Source organism: Anser cygnoides, chromosome 3 (assembly GCF_040182565.1).
Source record: "Anser cygnoides isolate HZ-2024a breed goose chromosome 3, Taihu_goose_T2T_genome, whole genome shotgun sequence".
Classification (NCBI taxonomy): Eukaryota; Metazoa; Chordata; class Aves; order Anseriformes; family Anatidae; genus Anser; species Anser cygnoides.
This window is the reverse complement of record NC_089875.1, coordinates 88,588,363-88,606,222: the sequence shown is the minus strand read 5'-3', so window position 1 is coordinate 88,606,222 and position 17,860 is coordinate 88,588,363. Positions and strand designations below refer to the sequence as shown.

The window sequence follows — 17,860 nt, the reverse complement described above, 5'->3', positions numbered from 1 at the left end:
CCTGGAATGAACTGCAAGATGGATTTTTTTTTTTTTTCTGTCAAGGAAATGCACAAACCTCGGATGAAAGTCTTCTTCTTAAGAATACTCTAATGTCTTCAGAAAAAAATAAAATAAAATAAAATAAAATAAAATAAAATAAAATAAAATAAAATAAAATAAAATATAAGATAAAATAAAATGAAATAAAATAAAATAAAATAAAATAAAATAAAATAAAATAAAATAAAATAAAATAAAATAAAATAAAATATATTGTCTTGGAGTTTGTTTGCTTCCAGTGAATACACTGTATATGCTGTCACAGGATGCAGTTTTGCTTTAGTTGTTAAGCATCCTCGTGACACTACGCCTTCAATCCAGGGGAAAAAAGCACGAGTAACATTTACAACATTCACTGAAAATATTTAATTCAATGCTATATTGATATTTCTATCTTCTCCTCAATTATAAGGTACACTCTGAGATCTAGAGTTCATCCAAAACCTAATCCAGTAAATCCTCACTTTAACGAGTGGTAATCACAAAACCTGGGAATAATTGTCCTGATTTTCTGAGGAGCATAGTATTGCGGTGCGTACTGAATTCAAAGTAAGATTAATCTTCCTGGGCAGCAGATTGTTGTTATCCTGACATAATGGCAGCCCATATATAAGACCTGCAGATTGGTACTTTGGAGATCCAGAGCTCTTCCCCTGACTGTGATTTTTACAGTTTTTCTTTTCAGACATGCCTTTGCCAAAGAAAGATGCTAGAAGACTGCTGAGACGCCTAGGAATCACCGAATCACTGAATGTTAGGGATTGGAAGGGACCTTGGAAGATCGTCTGGTCCAATGCCCCTGCCGGAGCAGGAGCAGCTAGATCAGGTCACACAGGATCGCGTCCAGGCAGGTTTTGAGTGTCTCTGGAGAAGGAAACTCCACAACCCTCCTTTGGGTAGCCTGTTCTCGTGCTCGGTCACCCTCACCATAAAAAAGTTTTGTCTCACATTTAAGTGGAACCTCCTATGTTCCAGCTTACACCCATTGCCCCTTGTCCTATCATTAGATGTCACCGAGAAGAGCCTAGCTCCGTCCTCCTGACACTCTCCCTTTACATATTTATAAACGTTAATAAGGTCACCTCTGAGTCTCCTCTTCTCTAACTAAAGAGACCCAGCTCCCTCAGCCTTTCCTCGAAAGGGAGATGCTCCACTCCCTTAATCATCCTCGTGGCTCTGTGCTGGACTCTCTCAAGCAGTTCCCTGTCCTTCTTGAACTGGGGGGCCCAGAACTGGACGCAATATTGCAGATGTGGTCTCACTAGGGCAGAGTAGAGGGGGAGGAGAACCTCTCTCGACCTACTAACCACAGCCCTGCTAATACACCCCAGGATGCCATTGGCCTTCTTGGCCACAAGGGCACAGTGCTGGCTCATGGTCAGCCGGCTCTCCACCAGGACGCCCACGTCCCTTTCCCCTTTGCTGCTCTCCAGCAGGGCAGTCCCCAACTTATCCTGGTGTCTGGGGTTGTTCTTGCCCCGATGCAGGGCTCTACACTTGCCCTCGTTATATTTCATGAAGTTTCTCCCCGCCTGATGCTCCAACCTGTTGAGACAGGCAGCAAAAGTTCAGACAAGTCTGTTAGTTTTGAGTCACTTCATCTCTTTATTGTCAACTTGTTGTGCATTACTGCACAACACAGAGACTGTGACGCTTGCGTCTTTGTTCTTCAGGCCGGATTCTGTTGTTTTGAACCCTTGCGCATCCTCCACCAGAAAAGCAGCCCCTTCCTGGTTTGGACGCCTTTGAGAATGGTGTAGGTTCCTGTGGATGTCGTTGATGGCCTTAATTCTGGAAGCCGCACAATTGCTTCTGCTTTTGGGTTGTCTCAGTGGCTCCCTCATCTGCGGCTCCCCAGGCTTAGGGAGCATCTCGTCTGAATAGGTGGCGCCTCTTTGAACCTTTGCATTTTCTTGTGCACATACACTTAGAACTGGCAGCCCAGCAGCTCCTTGGTGACGTGGCCGTCTTACAGAGTGTGCATGGCTCTTGATGATTGCATTCATGGCTCTCATTCTGGCAAGAGCAGACGGCATGGTGCTTTTGGGCTGGTGCAGTGCTTCGCTCGGCAGTGCCAGTGGAATTGCCTGGTCCAGATAGCCCTCGACATTTTGACGCTTGTCTTCGTTTTTCCTCAAGTTGAGAATTTCTGTGCATCTGAGGAACTGGTGACAGAAAACATAGCCTTTTAGAGACTGAAAGCAGGGAAAGAAGAGGCTTCCTTCATCAGAGAAGGAAAGGAAAAGCAGAAGCGTTTGAGTTCAACTTTCAGTTGTGTTTGTCATGTAGTAGAAGTACTTGCTGAATTACAGGTTGTACTAAATACCACCTTGTGTGCCCGTCATTGCTAAGCTCCGTATATTCCTACTGCTTTCACAGGTTGCATTTTCAATTGCAACTACATTGTAAAAATAGAAATTCAGACTGTATTTGACAGACTGATGTCTACTCTTACTATAAAGGCACAGACCTTGCCATCTGGTACAGATGTTGCAGTCTCTCTGTCTATGGGAACAGCGTTTTCCTCTGCTGTCCTTTCCATCTGATGGTCACACACCTCTGTGGAAGTCTTTGGGACCTCCACGTCCACAGCTGCATTGCTTACTGCAATGGAAAGAATAATAATTACTATTATTATTAAAAAAAAAAAAAAAGTAAATGAACAACGGACAATATGAAGAGAAGAAATACATAGGAAATGGATGGAAGAAGTGTTGAGGGACACGATATCTATGGCCTGCTGTTTTGCCGTACCTGAATTGCCTGAATGTCAGGGCTCGCACAGGACTGAGGTCTTTGTGTTAACCAAACGCGTGAATTCTAATACCAGGACTAGACTGCGGAAGCAGCACCTCAGCACCGTGATCGTGCTCTCCAGGCCTGTTCCGCTTGGCTATAAATTGAGCCTTTATCATTCACAGTTTCGGCTATACAGGGGCAAGGGTTTGCGTGTGTCTTCAGACATCTCTTAAAATGCCCCGCTCTTTCCAGCAGCTCAGCACAAATTTGAAGCTACCTCCTTCTGCCAAACTCCTCTCTGTGTACCAGCACGGAAACCTGTTTCTTAGGTCCCACTGAGACCAATGAATGTGCTTAGCTGAGGAAGGAGGCACTGAACAACTTGGAGCAATGTCCTGTATCTGTATCCTAAAAGCAGCCCCACGTTTGTGCCAGTAAAGACGGTTGCCAAGAACTTGGTTTGCCGTGCTCCTTTGGGAGCCATTACTCTCAAGCCACTTCTTACCTGCTTCATCAGTATGCCGGGTGAGTGTAGAAGCCCCGTTTGTCTCTGGAGTCACTTGCTCCCCGAGAGAAACCTGTGCACAAAACCTTCACGTTACTGCGGGATTTAGTGCAACATGGAAGAATACTCCATATTTCGGCTGCTGTCTTTGAAACATCACAGAGAAGTCTGAGTGGGAAGCCCCATTCATTACCACATCCAAACAACCCTGTCTAGGACACTGTTTTAAAACCATACCTGCCAAATGATATAATTGTTAATTGACAAAGTTACCTCTTTGCTTTGAAAGGCTTCTAGTGGGGCTTCTTTGGAGCTCGTCGCACTGCACTCAGCTTCCCTGGTGCTGCTTGATAGTGGGAGCTGAGTGGTACTTGAGGTCTCCTGAAAACAAATACAAAGAATCACATAATTAACAGTAATCTGGATTTGTGTTTCTGCCTGTGAAGGGCTGTCACAAATCAGTTCTATTTTAAGAGGTGTTAAGCCCAAATGGTTCCTTTATGGCAGTGTACCGTGATGATTTAGGGGATTACGAGCACCACAAGGAACCCATGTGATGAGAAGTTTGAACCGTTAAAGTTAGGTGAGGCTCGAGGAGGGCGAGTTGAAAAGAAAATGGGGTGCAAATTTTTCCAGGGACACCGGGAATGGTGAATCCTGGAATCAAGCAAATAATGTTATTTTCCTCTCGAGCTCTTTAACAGGGGAAACCTAATTTGTTAGTATTCAAAATGCCATTGTTACCTCTGCAGCTTTGTGCTGGTGCTGGGAGTGAGCGAAGGTGGTCATTGAAGGGGTCATCTGCCCATTCTCAAAGTGTTTCCTCACTGCAGCCAGGCCGCCGGGCACAGTGCAGGACTTGATTTCCTCTGAGGTCTAGAGTGATCAAATAAGGCCAGGTGTTTTCCATTTGCAGTAAGAACATACCATCCATTTCAACAAGTAAGGGCAAGGTGTTATAGGGTGTAAGTGAAGCAGTTCATATGTTCTCAACACAGTTCGGTTGGGTCAGGCTTCCTCCAGTTCTTCCTTTTGGGGAGAGAGAGCTAACAGCACCATTGCTGGCAGTGTTGGGAGGAGGGAATTGGAACCTTCTTGGCCCAAAGAACCGCAGGAATCTGTTCCAAATACACAAGGGCAATTAGGAAATCAAGAAGCCAGTGGGCAGGAATTGCGGTGGTTTGAAAACACCTGGACTCTGAAGGCGAGCGTGGCTGTTGGCTGCTTCCCTCAGGTGGCTTCTGGGCTACCTGAGCACCCATAGCTGAGCTGTTTTATCATGCGGTACTTTCAAAGTCTTCAGTTCGAGCAGCAAGAGCTCTGAAGTCACTGTGCTCCTGAATAGGATTTTATTATTTGGCGATAGAGAATAGTTGTTGTGGTAAGGAAACTGCCTTGTTTTGTCATCATAGGATAACCGTGTTGCTGATCTCTCTCTCACCCATGATCCTCATACATGAAGTTCAGGCAAAGGTGGACTGAAAGGAAGAGCACTTCCATGAAGCAATGGGGATTGTCCAAAAGACCAAAGGCATCTAGCGTGAAAAACCTCATTTGGTAGAGAGAGAGACTGATGGATGACTATGTTTGCTCTGTAGGTTTCCTAATTTGGGATTTAAATTTTGATCCACCCTATGATCCACCTGATAGCTTGCTTGTAGAAATAAAGATGGTTACGATCTGTCCCTGGGCAAAGCAAACGTAGAATTAAGAAGATATTGAGACATTGGTATCTTACATTGGCAAAGCGGTTGCTGTTCTCTGCCTTTGACACCGCAGCCTGATACAGAGCCATTTTGTCTTTCAAGGAGACATTCTCCTGGAATTCTGTCAGTGTATTGCCGGTGTTGGGAGGGCTGTCTTCTGGAAGTCCTCCTACAGCTTTGCAGCCACCCACTGCAACCACAAAGAGACGTCATAGTTGGGGAGAGGGAGATGGGTGCATGTGTTTCAAAGCTTGAAAGAAAAGCAGTAAGCAAAACAAACAGTATTGCCAACATTTTGCCAACTGTGTCGTACTTTTACTTTAGAACACATAAAGTACGGAGCATTCAATTTGTGGAAACCAGAATGCCTTTAACTAATAAAAGTTAACGCATTGTTACCAAAGCAACAAGTTGCTAAATCCAACCTATCTTCACCAAAGAAGAAAATGAAGATACCACTTTTTCGTAATTGATGAATGCTGCCCATAGTTTTGATATCATATTTGTAATCTGGGCTGTCTTCATCAAAAGTTATCTTCTCAAAACATAAGACACCATTCTGTTGTGTTTTGTTCAAAAAGTATTTAATGGGCATCAGGCACTCCTCCGTAATGCAAAAGACAAAATGGAGAAGGCTGGAAAGCTTGTTTTGCATTGAGAAGAACACCACGTTCTCTCCCTGGGCGGCCTGGGGGCTGCCCTGATGAGGTGAGTGTGCTTGCCCCTTGTCACCTCAGAGATGGAGCGCATTGAACTAAAGGGAGAAATCCGATCCAAGTGGTAAGGCTAACCTTCAGTGTTGGTGGTCTGTCCATTGCCTGAGGACATCTTCTCAAAGATTGCCCTCCCCCGTTTCACGCTGGACACTTCCATCAGAGAAATGTCCGTCTGGCTCCCAGGCTGAGTGGCCAGTGCTGGTGGCAGTGAGCTTCTGCCACTTTCCGCTTCCTGTTGGAAGACACGGAGGGGATGTGAGCTAGAAGCTACTGGGAGGAGCCAGGTAGGGCTTTCAGGGGGCAGAAAGGATATGAAGAGGCAGCAGATTGGAAGGGGGTGCTGTTCTGGCAGTAGTGTTCTCCAAGTCCTCAGTGAGAGCGCGGGAATCCTTTTCAGCTGCGGAACCTGCGTGCACTCACCTTCCTGCCACCCAGGGTCTCAAAGTGGCTCTGCAGCTCCTTGACAGAGATGGGGAAGGTCTCAGTCCGGCGAGGGCCACCCAGGGTGACGTCCGCCCTCCCGCTGTCTGCCGCGGCTTCCTCCACGGTGCTGCCTGGGCTGGCTTTCTCTGGTGCCAGGGACCGTGGGGCTGGCAGGCGTTGGAAGGCCAGGCTAGGTGTCAGAGCACTGGCGGACTCCCATCTCTTCATGAGGAGCTTCACAGAGCTCTTCTGCACGGTCAAGTCGGGCAGCTCCATCGCGCCCTGCCAATGCAACGGGTACCTCATGACATAGCTTGTATTTCAGACCAGGGTTTGAGTGGTTTGCAGTATTTCATGGGGGAGGAAGAAGCACTGCAGAAGCGCTAGGTTTCTGCAACCCAAGGGTACTCATGAAGGAAATTCCCCTGGGACATGTGCACTTGTCAGCAAAGAATTTGACTTTAGGCCTCATCCTGACTTTAAGCCACTTTTGCCGCCTGCTCATGGCCGCTTAAATCACTACAGAATGCTGAGGGCAATTCATTCTTAAGTCAAATACTTGGTGAAGACTGCACGTCTGACACTGTCAGGGCCTTGAATCGTTTCCCAGGCTTCGTAGAACCTTCTTAGCCCTTATGAAAATGCAGGAAGAAAATTGGGGGAATACGAAAACCCAAAGAGGTATGGAGCTGGGCTTCAATGGCCTTTAGCATTTCATGCCGCCTTTGCCGACTGTACTTCCTAACTTTTGCTGGCCACTTCTAAAGTTATCATGCTTAAAACGTGCCAGAGGAAGGCACAAACTAAGGGCTTGGCTGCTTTTTGTTCGATGGCCATGCTGGGCAGGAAGGCAGAGGGTTGCGAGAGAGAGAACCAGAAGCTGCTTCAGTTCTTCCCTCTGTCTGGTGACTAATATTCACTGGCCACGGTACTAGAGGATCTCTTCTCCACTAAAGACTCCCTGAAAGTGCACGTGAGAGCTAGCTGCACGCTTCTGACACTGTCACTGGAAGAGCGTGCAGTTTTTCTTCTGCAGGTAAGCAGAGCCACAAGTATCTGAAGCATTTCTTTTTTTTTTTTCTTTTGCTCCCTCTCACCCATTTATCACATGAAGAGTATCAGGCTTTGCGCTAGACCACCTACGTCCAAAAAAATGCACGAACTTGTGTATTCGTAAGGAGCTAATCTTACCGCTTGGCTCTTCTCAGCTGAATTTTCCTTTTGTGACTCTGCTGCACACATTGCGTGCCTGTTGAAAGGAAGGCAAATTTAAACATTCTCTTATTCACTGGTCTCATTTGACTAATGAATGTGAAGCTAGATCGACAGTTCACAGTATGCATTGGAGAAAAGCCTCATCCTACCTCGTCCGTCACAATCTCACTTCCAAGAAGTGATGGCCGCAGGAAGAGGCGCCGCCTTTTAACCTGCCTGTCTGCATTGTGAGCACACAGTCAGTCCACAGTGTCCAGGTTACCGTCTCCATGTGTGGGCATACGGAAACCAAGGCAACCAAGCCGGCCTCCTGGCTTTCCTTACCCCAACAGACCCACCAGAGAGTCCTCGGAATCTGCTGAGATTCTGTTGGTGGTGGTGCACAACCTCTCCCAGAAAGAACTTGGTGTCCTTAGGGACAAGTTCTTGGGCAGACCGTTGTGGTAGATAATAAATGCCCTCAAACAGAGAGACCATTGGTTTTTCATTTTTATTCTCCGTTACTCAGCTAACTTCAAATTCTCTCTTAGAGCTAACTGGCAGAATTGTTTGACTAGCTCTGGCATGCCGTGCTTGGTTTTCTTTCATTCACTCATGCTGGTGTTTTTTGTGTGTGTTTTTTTTGATACCTAAGAGAAATATCAAAATGTTGGGTAATTTACCCTTGGGGGCGTTCTCTCTTCCTGTAGTATGGAGGAGACTTCTGACTCTCAGGCTACAGCTCTTTGGCCAACAAAACCTTTGAAGGACTCTCTAGTAAGCCAACCCATTTTATGATGCCACAAAAGTACAAGGGCAGAAGCAGAGAAAGCTAAGGACTGTAGATTTAAAGTAGAGAGTTAACATTTGGCAGTTAGGTACCTTCCTTTGGAAAAGGATCAGGGAGATCAAGGTGACTTAATCAAAAAAGTGATTACTTAGATGAAAATATCAAGGAAAACGCAGATGTCAATACTAAGAAAGGAAAGAAGTCTAATTTAATGGAACAACTCTTTGGAAGTAGCACCAGTACCGTCCTCCTTTCTAGAAGTAAAGACGTGACACCTTTTGACATAGACTGGGAGTTTAGTAATACTCTTCTTGTTGATAAAAACAGTAAAGTCAAAGTAAAAGAAGACAATGATCTTTCCAGTGAAAGAAGAAACCTAAACAGACACAGTCTGCAACGAACTACACTCAAGCCAGGAGTTAAAACCTGCCTTACGCTAGGTCTGGCTGGGATGGAATTAACTTTCCCTGGGGCAGCCCATACAGTGCTGTGTTCTGCAATTGTAGGTCAAAGAGCACTGGTATCACACCAGTGTTTTGTCTATTAGTGAGCAATACTGGCACCGCATCAAGACTCCCTCCAAGCCCCAAGAGCCAGCAGGCTGGGGGTGGGCAAGTGACGGGGAGGGGACATCACCGGTGCAGCTGACCTAAACTGACCAAAGGGATATTCCATGCCATGTGATTTCACACTCAGCAATAAAAGGTGGGAAAGGGGAAGGAGGCGGGGGGGGCTCTTGTTGTGGAAGCGTCTGCCCTCCTGAAAAACCACCACGCATATTGAGGCCCTGCTTCCCAGGACGTGGCTGAACAGCCCCCATTGATGGGAAGTAGAACCACAAAAAGACGAACCACAAAAGATGATGGGAGAAATTCCTGCCTTCTAGCATAGAAAGATTATTATAATTTGATTAATTGCTTTAATGGGATACGCAGGGAGATGGTTCCTGCTGCAGGCCAACTGGTCTTCCACTTCTGGTCCCCAGGAGAGTGGTCATCAAACAAAATTCTCTGAGGATCATCCAACAAAGATGTTCAGCTGTCAGGACACACTTGACATAGGAAATAGGAAATTTTAAGAAAAAAGATTTTTTTCTCTTTGCGGAAGTACAGATGAAAAGGTTTTTTTTGGGGGGGGGATCATAGTAGATAATCTGTAACGCAAGAAAAGAGATTTGAGTTGGAGGAGGAGAACTTGGGATGCCCTTCACAACTCTGAAGTGAAGCCTGAAGAAGACTACAGTAGTAAGAACAATGAACTGGGAAATGCTACAAAGGATTGACCATTTTTCTCATATCTGTGGTGTCTTTGCACTAGCTAAGGAGTAAAAAAAAGTGATTTTTCAGAACCCTCATAAACGCTGTGCTTCTAATGATGCTTTGCTTGTTGCATATATATCTAAGGAGGTGAACTGCAAATCTATAATGCTTCCAGAATGGGGCTGCTTGGAGAGGATGTGCTTCAGCTACCTGGTAGCCTCAGGCTCATTGCTGGTGCTGAGGCAGAAGGTCTAATGCAGCCAGCCCAGAGCCCATTAGCTTTGCCAGGGGGCACGAAAGAATATCTGGTCTGGCATGGTAGGAGTAGGAATTCAATCAGGAAAGTGTCTTGCGGCAAGTGGCTACAAGAGCCCCAGCAGGGCTTTCCTGGATACTTGTGCACCAGAGTGCTCAGGGTGAGCCTTTACTATTCAAGAGAATTATAATAAACTCCGCATAGTGCTCTAAAGCCAAGACTAGAAAGAATCAAGCTGCCGATTGCAGGAAGGGAGGTTTTGTTCCCTGAGCTGCACGGCTTCGCTAAGTGTGACCTGTTCGTGTTCTGACATGAGAAATTTCAGCCTGAGAGATGCCCTGGGTGACTGCTCACTTAGAAAATTCCCCCTCCCTTTTTTTTTTGGGGGGTGGGACCAAATTTAACATGGTCTCCTGTTCCAAATTGTCTCTTTGATTATCTGCAAAGTCTTGATGTCGGCAGGAGGAGAACAGCTGCATCAGCGTGTGCTGTCAGCCAGGACTCGGGGCTGCAGGGACTTGCTGGGATGCCTCTGCAAGGCATGGCTCACTGGGGTAACCACTGACATGGTTTGCATGAGGCTGTCAGATAACATAACTGCAGTCATTTCTCTCTAAACTGCCTTCACCTCCTCTACTCCCCACCTGTTTCTTTCCTCATGCTGGAGCTCCCTACCAGCAGTGCCACGCTGTTTCTTCTCGCCTGATGGAAGCAATGTTGCAGCAGAGTAGGAAGGCCTCGTATGAAAGGGAGGTGGTCTTACTTCAAAAGTGGTTTCCCTTCCACTCCTCACCCACACATGAGCACTAACATGGATGTACTCAAGTGCTCTGGCCAGCGGCCTGGCACCAAGACACTTGTACCTGGTTGGCCTGGTCAGGGGTCCTTGCGGCAGCCCAGAGCACAAGGCTTGCCTGCTCTGAAGTCCTCCTCGCGTCTGCTGTTGGCTGCTTGGGCTGGGGAGGGTTTGCAAGTGCCTTTCCTGCTCTTACTGCTTCTCCTCTGAGAGTCATTAGGGTTTTCTCACTGTCCATTCTCATCTCCTCTGAGCTGCCAAGTGCTCCAAGCTGATCTTTATCTTCCCACCATCACCCCTTAGTGGCTTACATTTTTCTTTTACCCTGGGTATCGGCTGCCCCCGGTATTCCAAGCAACCACAAAAAGCTGCACGTTGCTCTGAGAGGATCTTGAATTCTCGTGAAACTAAACCCTGAACTGCCTGTGTGAACCAAGCACCAAGCCCTGGCAATAATTCTTATTTAGCCAGCAATCATTACTTTGTTTGCTTGGTACCCATTTTTCTTTGTCTCATAAACTATCTTCTAGAATAACAGCAATGATGTCCAGGTTTTAGTGAAAATTTTGCCTCAGCGTGCTCTCTAATCCTGTTGGCTTCACAGCACCCATGTGAACACCCTGAGAAAATGAGAGGTACAGAAGGTCTTCTCTGAGTCCCACCGGCTGCTGACAGAATTTAGACCAGAAGTGTCCATATTCTCACTCATAGCATGGCACCACTCCACTCCCATGTGCGTATAGGCATCCTCTATCCAAATCTCAGATATTTGAATGCAAAGGCTTTCAACTAATGATCAGTCCTGGAATGAACTGCAAGATGGATTTTTTTTTTTTTCTGTCAAGGAAATGCACAAACCTCGGATGAAAGTCTTCTTCTTAAGAATACTCTAATGTCTTCAGAAAAAAATAAAATAAAATAAAATAAAATAAAATAAAATAAAATAAAATAAAATATATAAGATAAAATAAAATGAAATAAAATAAAATAAAATTAAATTAAAATAAAATAAAATAAAATAAAATAAAATAAAATAAAATAAAATAAAATAAAATAAAATAAAATAAAATAAAATAAAATAAAATAAAATAAAATAAAATAAAATAAAATAAAATAAAATAAAATAAAATTGTCTTGGAGTTTGTTTGCTTCCAGTGAATACACTGTATATGCTGTCACAGGATGCAGTTTTGCTTTAGTTGTTAAGCATCCTCGTGACACTACGCCTTCAATCCAGGGGAAAAAAGCACGAGTAACATTTACAACATTCACTGAAAATATTTAATTCAATGCTATATTGATATTTCTATCTTCTCCTCAATTATAAGGTACACTCTGAGATCTAGAGTTCATCCAAAACCTAATCCAGTAAATCCTCACTTTAACGAGTGGTAATCACAAAACCTGGGAATAATTGTCCTGATTTTCTGAGGAGCATAGTATTGCGGTGCGTACTGAATTCAAAGTAAGATTAATCTTCCTGGGCAGCAGATTGTTGTTATCCTGACATAATGGCAGCCCATATATAAGACCTGCAGATTGGTACTTTGGAGATCCAGAGCTCTTCCCCTGACTGTGATTTTTACAGTTTTTCTTTTCAGACATGCCTTTGCCAAAGAAAGATGCTAGAAGACTGCTGAGACGCCTAGGAATCACCGAATCACTGAATGTTAGGGATTGGAAGGGACCTTGGAAGATCGTCTGGTCCAATGCCCCTGCCGGAGCAGGAGCAGCTAGATCAGGTCACACAGGATCGCGTCCAGGCAGGTTTTGAGTGTCTCTGGAGAAGGAAACTCCACAACCCTCCTTTGGGTAGCCTGTTCTCGTGCTCGGTCACCCTCACCATAAAAAAGTTTTGTCTCACATTTAAGTGGAACCTCCTATGTTCCAGCTTACACCCATTGCCCCTTGTCCTATCATTAGATGTCACCGAGAAGAGCCTAGCTCCGTCCTCCTGACACTCTCCCTTTACATATTTATAAACGTTAATAAGGTCACCTCTGAGTCTCCTCTTCTCTAACTAAAGAGACCCAGCTCCCTCAGCCTTTCCTCGAAAGGGAGATGCTCCACTCCCTTAATCATCCTCGTGGCTCTGTGCTGGACTCTCTCAAGCAGTTCCCTGTCCTTCTTGAACTGGGGGGCCCAGAACTGGACGCAATATTGCAGATGTGGTCTCACTAGGGCAGAGTAGAGGGGGAGGAGAACCTCTCTCGACCTACTAACCACAGCCCTGCTAATACACCCCAGGATGCCATTGGCCTTCTTGGCCACAAGGGCACAGTGCTGGCTCATGGTCAGCCGGCTCTCCACCAGGACGCCCACGTCCCTTTCCCCTTTGCTGCTCTCCAGCAGGGCAGTCCCCAACTTATCCTGGTGTCTGGGGTTGTTCTTGCCCCGATGCAGGGCTCTACACTTGCCCTCGTTATATTTCATGAAGTTTCTCCCCGCCTGATGCTCCAACCTGTTGAGACAGGCAGCAAAAGTTCAGACAAGTCTGTTAGTTTTGAGTCACTTCATCTCTTTATTGTCAACTTGTTGTGCATTACTGCACAACACAGAGACTGTGACGCTTGCGTCTTTGTTCTTCAGGCCGGATTCTGTTGTTTTGAACCCTTGCGCATCCTCCACCAGAAAAGCAGCCCCTTCCTGGTTTGGACGCCTTTGAGAATGGTGTAGGTTCCTGTGGATGTCGTTGATGGCCTTAATTCTGGAAGCCGCACAATTGCTTCTGCTTTTGGGTTGTCTCAGTGGCTCCCTCATCTGCGGCTCCCCAGGCTTAGGGAGCATCTCGTCTGAATAGGTGGCGCCTCTTTGAACCTTTGCGTTTTCTTGTGCACATACACTTAGAACTGGCAGCCCAGCAGCTCCTTGGTGACGTGGCCGTCTTACAGAATGTGCATGGCTCTTGATGATTGCATTCATGGCTCTCATTCTGGCAAGAGCAGACGGCATGGTGCTTTTGGGCTGGTGCAGTGCTTCGCTCGGCAGTGCCAGTGGAATTGCCTGGTCCAGATAGCCCTCGACATTTTGACGCTTGTCTTCGTTTTTCCTCAAGTTGAGAATTTCTGTGCATCTGAGGAACTGGTGACAGAAAACATAGCCTTTTAGAGACTGAAAGCAGGGAAAGAAGAGGCTTCCTTCATCAGAGAAGGAAAGGAAAAGCAGAAGCGTGTGAGTTCAACTTTCAGTTGTGTTTGTCATGTAGTAGAAGTACTTGCTGAATTACAGGTTGTACTAAATACCACCTTGTGTGCCCGTCATTGCTAAGCTCCGTATATTCCTACTGCTTTCACAGGTTGCATTTTCAATTGCAACTACATTGTAAAAATAGAAATTCAGACTGTATTTGACAGACTGATGTCTACTCTTACTATAAAGGCACAGACCTTGCCATCTGGTACAGATGTTGCAGTCTCTCTGTCTATGGGAACAGCGTTTTCCTCTGCTGTCCTTTCCGTCTGATGGTCACAAACCTCTGTGGAAGTGGTTGGGACCTCCACGTCCACAGCTGCATTGCTTACTGCAATGGAAAGAATAATAATTACTGTTATTATTAAAAAAAAAAAAAAAGTAAATGAACAACGGACAATATGAAGAGAAGAAATACATAGGAAATGGATGGAAGAAGTGTTGAGGGACACGTTATCTATGGCCTGCTGTTTTGCCGTACCTGAATTGCCTGAATGTCAGGGCTCGCACAGGACTGAGGTCTTTGTGTTAACCAAACGCGTGAATTCTAATACCAGGACTAGACTGCGGAAGCAGCACCTCAGCACCGTGATCGTGCTCTCCAGGCCTGTTCCGCTTGGCTATAAATTGAGCCTTTATCATCCACAGTTTCGGCTATACAGGGGCAAGGGTTTTCGTGTGTCTTCAGACATCTCTTAAAATGCCCCGCTCTTTCCAGCAGCTCAGCACAAATTTGAAGCTACCTCCTTCTGCCAAACTCCTCTCTGTGTACCAGCACGGAAACCTGTTTCTTAGGTCCCACTGAGACCAATGAATGTGCTTAGCTGAGGAAGGAGGCACTGAACAACTTGGAGCAATGTCCTGTATCTGTATCCTAAAAGCAGCCCCACGTTTGTGCCAGTAAAGACGGTTGCCAAGAACTTGGTTTGTCGTGCTCCTTTGGGAGCCATTACTCTCAAGCCACTTCTTACCTGCTTCATCAGTATGCCGGGTGAGTGTAGAAGCCCCGTTTGTCTCTGGAGTCACTTGCTCCCCGAGAGAAACCTGTGCACAAAACCTTCACGTTACTGCGGGATTTAGTGCAACATGGAAGAATACTCCATATTTCGGCTGCTGTCTTTGAAACATCACAGAGAAGTCTGAGTGGGAAGCCCCATTCATTACCACATCCAAACAACCCTGTCTAGGACACTGTTTTAAAACCATACCTGCCAAATGATATAATTGTTAATTGACAAAGTTACCTCTTTGCTTTGAAAGGCTTCTAGTGGGGCTTCTTTGGAGCTCGTCGCACTGCACTCAGCTTCCCTGGTGCTGCTTGATAGTGGGAGCTGAGTGGTACTTGAGGTCTCCTGAAAACAAATACAAAGAATCACATAATTAACAGTAATCTGGATTTGTGTTTCTGCCTGTGAAGGGCTGTCACAAATCAGTTCTATTTTAAGAGGTGTTAAGCCCAAATGGTTCCTTTATGGCAGTGTACCGTGATGATTTAGGGGATTACGAGCACCACAAGGAACCCATGTGATGAGAAGTTTGAACCGTTAAAGTTAGGTGAGGCTCGAGGAGGGCGAGTTGAAAAGAAAATGGGGTGCAAATTTTTCCAGGGACACCGGGAATGGTGAATCCTGGAATCAAGCAAATAATGTTATTTTCCTCTCGAGCTCTTTAACAGGGGAAACCTAATTTGTTAGTATTCAAAATGCCATTGTTACCTCTGCAGCTTTGTGCTGGTGCTGGGAGTGAGCGAAGGTGGTCATTGAAGGGGTCATCTGCCCATTCTCAAAGTGTTTCCTCACTGCAGCCAGGCCGCCGGGCACAGTGCAGGACTTGATTTCCTCTGAGGTCTAGAGTGATCAAATAAGGCCAGGTGTTTTCCATTTGCAGTAAGAACATACCATCCATTTCAACAAGTAAGGGCAAGGTGTTATAGGGTGTAAATGAAGCAGTTCATATGTTCTCAACACAGTTCGGTTGGGTCAGGCTTCCTCCAGTTCTTCCTTTTGGGGAGAGAGAGCTAACAGCACCATTGCTGGCAGTGTTGGGAGGAGGGAATTGGAACCTTCTTGGCCCAAAGAACCGCAGGAATCTGTTCCAAATACACAAGGGCAATTAGGAAATCAAGAAGCCAGTGGGCAGGAATTGCGGTGGTTTGAAAACACCTGGACTCTGAAGGCGAGCGTGGCTGTTGGCTGCTTCCCTCAGGTGGCTTCTGGGCTACCTGAGCACCCATAGCTGAGCTGTTTTATCATGCGGTACTTTCAAAGTCTTCAGTTCGAGCAGCAAGAGCTCTGAAGTCACTGTGCTCCTGAATAGGATTTTATTATTTGGCGATAGAGAATAGTTGTTGTGGTAAGGAAACTGCCTTGTTTTGTCATCATAGGATAACCGTGTTGCTGATCTCTCTCTCACCCATGATCCTCATACATGAAGTTCAGGCAAAGGTGGACTGAAAGGAAGAGCACTTCCATGAAGCAATGGGGATTGTCCAAAAGACCAAAGGCATCTAGCGTGAAAAACCTCATTTGGTAGAGAGAGAGACTGATGGATGACTATGTTTGCTCTGTAGGTTTCCTAATTTGGGATTTAAATTTTGATCCACCCTATGATCCACCTGATAGCTTGCTTGTAGAAATAAAGATGGTTACGATCTGTCCCTGGGCAAAGCAAACGTAGAATTAAGAAGATATTGAGACATTGGTATCTTACATTGGCAAAGCGGTTGCTGTTCTCTGCCTTTGACACCGCAGCCTGATACAGAGCCATTTTGTCTTTCAAGGAGACATTCTCCTGGAATTCCGTCAGTGTATTGCCGGTGTTGGGAGGGCTGTCTTCTGGAAGTCCTCCTACAGCTTTGCAGCCACCCACTGCAACCACAAAGAGACGTCATAGTTGGGGAGAGGGAGATGGGTGCATGTGTTTCAAAGCTTGAAAGAAAAGCAGTAAGCAAAACAAACAGTATTGCCAACATTTTGCCAACTGTGTCGTACTTTTACTTTAGAACACATAAAGTACGGAGCATTTAATTTGTGGAAACCAGAATGCCTTTAACTAATAAAAGTTAACGCATTGTTACCAAAGCAACAAGTTGCTAAATCCAACCTATCTTCACCAAAGAAGAAAATGAAGATACCACTTTTTCGTAATTGATGAATGCTGCCCATAGTTTTGATATCATATTTGTAATCTGGGCTGTCTTCATCAAAAGTTATCTTCTCAAAACATAAGACACCATTCTGTTGTGTTTTGTTCAAAAAGTATTTAATGGGCATCAGGCACTCTTCCGTAATGCAAAAGACAAAATGGAGAAGGCTGGAAAGCTTGTTTTGCATTGAGAAGAACACCACGTTCTCTCCCTGGGCGGCCTGGGGGCTGCCCTGATGAGGTGAGTGTGCTTGCCCCTTGTCACCTCAGAGATGGAGCGCATTGAACTAAAGGGAGAAATCCGATCCAAGTGGTAAGGCTAACCTTCAGTGTTGGTGGTCTGTCCATTGCCTGAGGACATCTTCTCAAAGATTGCCCTCCCCCGTTTCACGCTGGACACTTCCATCAGAGAAATGTCCGTCTGGCTCCCAGGCTGAGTGGCCAGTGCTGGTGGCAGTGAGCTTCTGCCACTTTCCGCTTCCTGTTGGAAGACATGGAGGGGATGTGAGCTAGAAGCTACTGGGAGGAGCCAGGTAGGGCTTTCAGGGGGCAGAAAGGATATGAAGAGGCAGCAGATTGGAAGGGGGTGCTGTTCTGGCAGTAGTGTTCTCCAAGTCCTCAGTGAGAGCGCGGGAATCCTTTTCAGCTGCGGAACCTGCGTGCACTCACCTTCCTGCCACCCAGGGTCTCAAAGTGGCTCTGCAGCTCCTTGACAGAGATGGGGAAGGTCTCAGTCCGGCGAGGGCCACCCAGGGTGACGTCCGCCCTCCCGCTGTCTGCCGCGGCATCCTCCACGGTGCTGCCTGGGCTGGCTTTCTCTGGTGCCAGGGACCGTGGGGCTGGCAGGCGTTGGAAGGCCAGGCTAGGTGTCAGAGCACTGGCGGACTCCCATCTCTTCATGAGGAGCTTCACAGAGCTCTTTTGCACGGTCAAGTCGGGCAGCTCCATCGCGCCCTGCCAATGCAACGGGTACCTCATGACATAGCTTGTATTTCAGACCAGGGTTTGAGTGGTTTGCAGTATTTCATGGGGGAGGAAGAAGCACTGCAGAAGCGCTAGGTTTCTGCAACCCAAGGGTACTCATGAAGGAAATTCCCCTGG

At 46.1% G+C, this 17,860-nt stretch overlaps 2 protein-coding genes across 2 annotated transcripts; both read right to left on the bottom strand.

Moving 5' to 3' along the window:
* Positions 1 to 293: 293 nt before the first annotated feature.
* On the bottom strand, positions 294 to 8,015 carry LOC136790486 (uncharacterized). Its single transcript, XM_066994633.1, has 9 exons — positions 7,323 to 8,015; positions 6,129 to 6,413; positions 5,784 to 5,940; positions 5,025 to 5,182; positions 4,031 to 4,162; positions 3,560 to 3,667; positions 3,287 to 3,359; positions 2,513 to 2,646; positions 294 to 2,207 (listed from the first exon to the last, which is right to left on the bottom strand). Exons 1-9 carry the CDS (start codon positions 7,371 to 7,373, stop codon positions 1,635 to 1,637), a joined length of 1,671 nt encoding a protein of 556 aa, XP_066850734.1. The 5' UTR covers positions 7,374 to 8,015; the 3' UTR covers positions 294 to 1,634.
* Positions 7,487 to 17,827, bottom strand: LOC136790268 (uncharacterized). The gene is made up of 9 exons (XM_066993201.1): positions 17,429 to 17,827; positions 17,084 to 17,240; positions 16,325 to 16,482; positions 15,331 to 15,462; positions 14,860 to 14,967; positions 14,587 to 14,659; positions 13,813 to 13,946; positions 13,147 to 13,507; positions 7,487 to 7,566 (listed from the first exon to the last, which is right to left on the bottom strand). Exons 1-9 carry the CDS (start codon positions 17,735 to 17,737, stop codon positions 7,487 to 7,489), a joined length of 1,512 nt encoding a protein of 503 aa, XP_066849302.1. The 5' UTR covers positions 17,738 to 17,827.
* Between the last annotated feature and the right edge of the window lie 33 nt (positions 17,828 to 17,860).